The sequence below is a fragment of the Castanea sativa genome, chromosome 2 (genome assembly GCF_040712315.1).
Source record: "Castanea sativa cultivar Marrone di Chiusa Pesio chromosome 2, ASM4071231v1".
In the NCBI taxonomy this organism is placed as follows: domain Eukaryota; kingdom Viridiplantae; phylum Streptophyta; class Magnoliopsida; order Fagales; family Fagaceae; genus Castanea; species Castanea sativa.
The window spans coordinates 52,311,312-52,317,273 of NC_134014.1; the positions used below are offsets into that span (position 1 = coordinate 52,311,312).

Consider the following 5,962-nt stretch of genomic DNA (forward strand, 5'->3'; position numbering starts at 1 on the left):
GTTAATAGTAGGCCCAAATGAGAACCAGTAAAAACTTATTAACTCGTATCACTAATATATAGTTTATTTACAAATAAATAAATAAATAAATATATATATATATATATATATATCTATGAAGAATAGTAAAGAGTAAATAAATACAATACCTTTTCTTTTTCCCCCTAATCAACATATAAATAATCCTAATGTTTTGCTTAGAAAACCGGGCAGCCTTCGACTACAACTCCTTGCGCTGTTGGACATGAAGCCAATGGACATCCATCGGAGTCACTACCCCACCAATTGAGGTTAACATGCTCCATCCCCAAACACAAGTACAACAGTACTCCCATGAAAGCTAATCCAGCATCAAGTGCCCCAGAGAGCACATAATTGTGACGACTCCACCAATCACGATAGTACCTGTAAGCAATAAAGCCAGAGGCAAATCCAATAAGAATCCAACTGATGTAGTTGACAGATGTGGCTGGAGGCATGTTCATCATTCCCCCTAAGAGCACAGGAATAGTGATAAGCCTAATCCATTGCCTGTCTGGTAAGGCTTTGTGTGCCAGCCAAACTAGGACAGGAGCTATAGCACCAGCTAAGAAAAACCAGTTGATGGCAGAGTAGTAGCCAAGATCTCCAAAAATTCTCCGAGGCCCAATCAGTCCCCAAATGACAGAAGCATCATAGAATACATGATCACCGGGGCAAGTCCATGGGCTGCCTTTTGGAAGCAATGCCCTGTCACATATGTTTGGAATTGTGTCCATTAGCCACCATGCTGTTCCCAAATGCACAAGTGCTGCTACTATGGTACCTGCCACCTGAAAAGAATCATTGCTATGGAAATCAGGGGACAGTAATAAATAAATATATTATTATCATTTTATTAAAACAGAACTTGAAAATTTCATTTCCATAATATTTTTAGTGTTGTATACATAGGTATATACAAGTATATGTTGTAATAATGATATTTGAATTTGGAGAATATGGTTTCATAAAGTGGAAATTAAAGTTCTGGAATTTTCTAAGTGAAAATTCGAAAATTTGAATTTTCTGGAATTTTCTAGTGACTGTTCAAAAAGGTTGAAGAAGTTTCAATCTTTATTAACCGTTTTATGAAAAAATAACTAACTCTCCATACGTGCCTTTTCATGAATCATAACCCTATGGGTATAAATAGAAGCTTATGTTAACTTGAAAAAATAACTAACTCTCCATATATGCATTTTCATGAAACACTTGAAAAATAACACAAGAAACATAAGAAATCCTATGATCATTCTCCAAAATTGCTATCTGTAGAACCCAACATCTCGGTTGTATCCTGGGGACAAATTTGCAATAACTCTTTAGCAACAAAAGTGTGGAAGGCAAAATATTGTCTTAGGAAAACGATATAATGCCTCCAAGTTATCTATTTTCTATTTGTCTTTTGCGTTAACTTTGTTCTTCTATTATTACTTTATGTAATATCCCCAACATTTAGTTGTAAAGAGGAGTACATAATATACTAACCTGTGCCATGAACATTGCTCTTGGAGGAATTTTCATGTAATGACCAAGCTTGAAGTCTTGCAAAAAGGTGATCCCCTGTTTCATACTTATGTAGCCATAAACTTTGAAGCACATGTTGGCAACAGGATATCCTGGATACAAATACCCAATAATATACTCGGTGATTACATTTAAGGTTGGCATCTGCTCACGAGAGAAAGATTTACTCATGTTAGAAGTTAGAAGACTAATACTTGCATGTAGTAGATGTAGTTCTCAATGCACAAGCTGCTAAACAATGCTGGTTAAATTTAAAATCTACATAAAGGATGAACAAATAGACGCCATTTTAGCATTTTCATGAACAAATGTAGAAAACTAAAAACACCCCAAATTTACAGTCAAATGTGTGTATGGTGGTGAAAGAATTTACTGCACATTGATAAAACTTAATGCAAAATTTGTAATATAGTGCAAAGACATACCTGATTTGTTGTGGCAGTGATGACTCCAACAGGTAGAGTGAAAAACAAGGCAAGACTGCATGCTAGTAAGATGCCCCACCATGGTAATTGAAGTTGATCAATGTAGTACTGACAGGCAAATATGGTTGCCACAATGTTAACCACAAGCAGGCACATAAACCACCATTGAGGAACTTGCTTATATTTTCTCATGAGCTTTGTGTGCACATCCATCTTCTTCTCTTGGAGGGCAGACTTGCTTAGCTGCCATATTTCACTACAACCTTGAAAGTATGAGGGTCTTATTGATATAATACAAAGTACAAGGCTATAAGCTAGTTCACCCCTGCCTGGATATATATATTTGTAGGTGTTGACTTAATCTTTTTCAATTTGAAGAGGGCTACTCCATACGGCACATACATGTACAAACACACAGAAGCATGTGCTAGCAAAACAATATCTATTTTATGTTGTTTTGTCCCATATGAAAAATCGCCGATTGAATTCATCAAATAGAAGATACAATTACAGGGATAGTCTAAGTTACGCACATCTAACAACAATCAGGAAACGATTCATTGCAAATTTCAAACAAACAATTCAAGTAGAGAAGTGTGCTTACCTTCCATGGAAGAGGAGCACATGAACAATAGTGGCAGCAAGGCAGGCAAAATTGAAACCATAAGTTACAGCAAAGAAGGTGCTCATATAGAGAGGGCCTTTACGGTCATATGCCTCATTATCAAAGCTAAACTTGGGGTCTATTATAGCTGAAACATTATAGTTTTGGCCAGTAGAAGTGAATAGCCCATCTGAGAATATGGGAAACGTCTTGGCCTCGTAGATATTGAGCCAATATGCTATAGGGGTAATGACATACATGAAAAGTGCAAAACCAACAGCAATATTGGCTGTAGCAAACCACGGACTGGCCAATGGGCTCCCAAGGTAAGCGGAAACACTAGACCAATCAAACCCCAATGCACCAATTCCAAGACCATGAAGCCCTGAACCTAGCTGTTGGGCAAGCACAGAAGTAGGGAATATCCAACAAATCCAGGAAAAGGAAGTCAACATTGGGAATAGGTAACCTGGAAAGACATAGTAACCAAAGCTGCAAACGAAGGCAATGAGGAAAAACTGGTTTCGTGTTAATCCACCCTTGGGCCTCTCCTCCTTCTCGTGTAGTGCCCTGTGAATTCACAATAATTGTATTGAAGTTGACAACACTTATGGCTACAAAAACTACAAGGAAAACAACCGCAGTAATAGTAAGCAGTTGAAATTTGTTGTCTATATCTTGCCTGCCTAAAATAGCAATTCATTGGTGCAAAAGGAGATTCCAAAAGTTCGATAATGGATTTTTTTTGTTTTTTTTGCAACATTGTAATCCATGACATGCCAAGTAGATATGCGAGTCTCATTTATTCTAACCGAGTATTATGTTTTCTTTTAAAGAAAAAAAAAGTCTCTTTCATAGTAAAGTAAGTTCCTAAATTGCAGGTTAGAATTTGTTAGCAATGAAGATACAACAATTGTACAAGTACAAAACCTTTTTAAACACCCCCGCCAAAAAAAAAAAAAAAGTACAATTGCATCTTCCCGCTAGAACAGTAAAATACAATTTTCATATTTTAATTTTGCTAGCTAGGCCTGGCCCACTAGTTAGGCCTAACGGTCATTTTAAGATTTACGTTGTAAAATTAAATTTGTGCTAATTTAGCATTTTCTTTATGACCGTTGATTTTATTGGATTTCTAATATGTTGGAAAGCAATAAAGGCTAGGTTTTAATTAATTTAACTAAAATATCTTATAGTTGTATATGAGATTTGGAATTAAATTTTTGCCTATGTCTAAAATTGATTGACTTTTTTACCTGATAATAAAGAATTATCATCCTGACGCAATAGGTTGAAAGTTTCTAAAAACAATAAAGACAAATAATCAAATAAAAAATTAACTAATTTGACTGCATTTATATAACGGAGATCACAGATTCAATAAAAGATTCAACTTTAACCACATGCATTGGCTAACACGACTCTTTCAGTTTCTTTATATAAAGACAAGTCTCAAGTGGATTTAGAAAAGTATTAGATTCCAACAGAGTCTAATCGAAATCTCTTACACACAAACTCAACATTCAACGCCGAATCGGCCACTTGTTATCAAGACCGTTGAATTAAACTTAAACATAACGAAACAAGATCGAAAGATAAGGAGGAGAGTCAGAGTACCTGAAGAGCGAGACTTGGACGAGATTTTGGGGCCACCACATGGCAGCCGGGTCCACCAAGTACCGCCGGAACAACCCGGCCCACCCGAAACCCATCACCTGCGACGTTATAACGATGACTAACGCCACCACGAACGTCATCTCCTTCTTGTAGAAAAGTTTCACGGCGCTAACGACGTGAATCGAGTACACGTTACCCGCACCCGAGTTCGCGAAGATCGTGATCAGCACGTGCTCTTTCACGTTGAACGGGCCTGGATTCAGCGTGAACTCGTGCTTTCGTCCTTTGAAGAACACTCGCTTCGTTATCGTCGAGGCCATGAGGTGGCCCAGTGGAAGCACCGCGATCTGAGCCGAGATCGACGTTAGCGTGAGAGGCTCTTTGCGGTACCAGAAGAATTGGTTGAGAAAGGAGAGGAGGCCACACGCTAGGGTTCCTAGAATCCATGTTCGGAATGTGAAGCTCGGGAGTGAAGTGTCGTCGGTTATCGGAACTGTCAGAGCTACTTGCTCGATCGGAGAGTTCTCGATTTCCGGTGAGCTCGAATCGGAGGTTCGGACTGTGCATTATGAGTGGAAAAAAAAAAAGTATTGATGCTTAGCTTACTGTTTGGAGAAGTGGAAAGTTGAAGAGGAAAAAAAAAAAAAAAAGTAAGGAAAAAGAAAAATGAAAATGATAATCTTACTGAGTGGAGTTTTGATTTCTTCGTTGATGTTCATCTTCTCTCTCTCTCTCTCTCTCTCCTCCTCAAACAGCTATCAAATTTTTAAAAATTTTGGACCCAAAAAGAATGGAACTTTTTACTTTTGGGCCGTGGGCCCGAATATATATGCCGCGAGATTCTTGATGCAGTGTTTAATCTTGACCGTTGGATTGAGACATGTGGAGTTGGAGTGTGGGATCCATTCTCTGATTGATGTCACGGGTGACGCCACGCAGACAGGCCAACAAAAACTTGCGTGGCACCCTTAAAGGGTCCCGCTGATTTTTCATTGGTTTTGCCACGTGGACATTTTGATGTATTTGTATCATATTCGAAGTAGATTCATTTTCTTTCTGGCTTAGGATGTAGTTATTAAAATTACTAAAATTTAGAACAATTCTTATAATTCTTATTGGGATACTAAAAAAGGAAAGGTAACTTTGGTAATTTGGTTAATTTACTAATGAATAAGACGCAAGTCGTTACACACAGTTTTATATATATTCAGTGGATCTGATTAACTATTTATTTTAAGAAAATTTTTATTTTAAATTAAAAAAAATGTTTAAAAAGTTATAAAAAAGTTTGATATTTTTTTCAATTTCTGATAAAAAAAATTTTATGACGATTTATTAATATATCTCTTAAGGATACACATTAATAAAACCCACACTTAATTTATGAATTGAAACTATAACTTGAAAGGATTTTTAAATTTGAAAGTGTGACTTCAAATCACTATTTCAATTCAAAAATTAGGTGCGCCTAATTTTATGCAATACAGCAACAGTTGCCACTCGCCAACTTTTCAAACAAAATCAGCATTTTTTTTTTTTTGGGTAAGTTCATTCAAAGTCAACATCACGTAGGATTCCATATATACGAATGAAAACAGAAGGGTGAGGATGTAAAATAAGGCCAATGCAAGCAGGAACAGTGCCACCAGGCCCAGCCTTATTCAATTATTGATTTTGTTCTTCTATCATGAATAGCTGTTACTGTACCACAAATTGACAAAACACCCGAAACGTGGAGAGTAGGTACATATATATCTTAATCATTGAC

At 36.9% G+C, this 5,962-nt stretch overlaps 1 protein-coding gene across 1 annotated transcript; it reads right to left on the bottom strand.

The window, feature by feature from the left end:
• LOC142624375 (oligopeptide transporter 7-like) lies at positions 1 to 5,248 on the bottom strand. The gene is made up of 6 exons (XM_075797938.1): positions 4,880 to 5,248; positions 4,195 to 4,753; positions 2,578 to 3,147; positions 1,974 to 2,229; positions 1,510 to 1,692; positions 1 to 812 (listed from the first exon to the last, which is right to left on the bottom strand). Exons 1-6 carry the CDS (start codon positions 4,911 to 4,913, stop codon positions 198 to 200), a joined length of 2,217 nt encoding a protein of 738 aa, XP_075654053.1. The 5' UTR covers positions 4,914 to 5,248; the 3' UTR covers positions 1 to 197.
• Positions 5,249 to 5,962: the final 714 nt, after the last annotated feature.

Coding starts and splice junctions, on each gene's coding strand:
- LOC142624375 (XM_075797938.1), bottom strand. CDS start 4,913: ATGAACATCAACGAAGAAATCAAAACTCCACTCA. Junction 3,148..4,194: donor GTCCAAGTCTCGCTCTTCAG/GTACTCTGACTC, acceptor GTGAATTCACAG/GGCACTACACGAGAAGGAGG. Junction 813..1,509: donor GAGCAATGTTCATGGCACAG/GTTAGTATATTA, acceptor GATTCTTTTCAG/GTGGCAGGTACCATAGTAGC.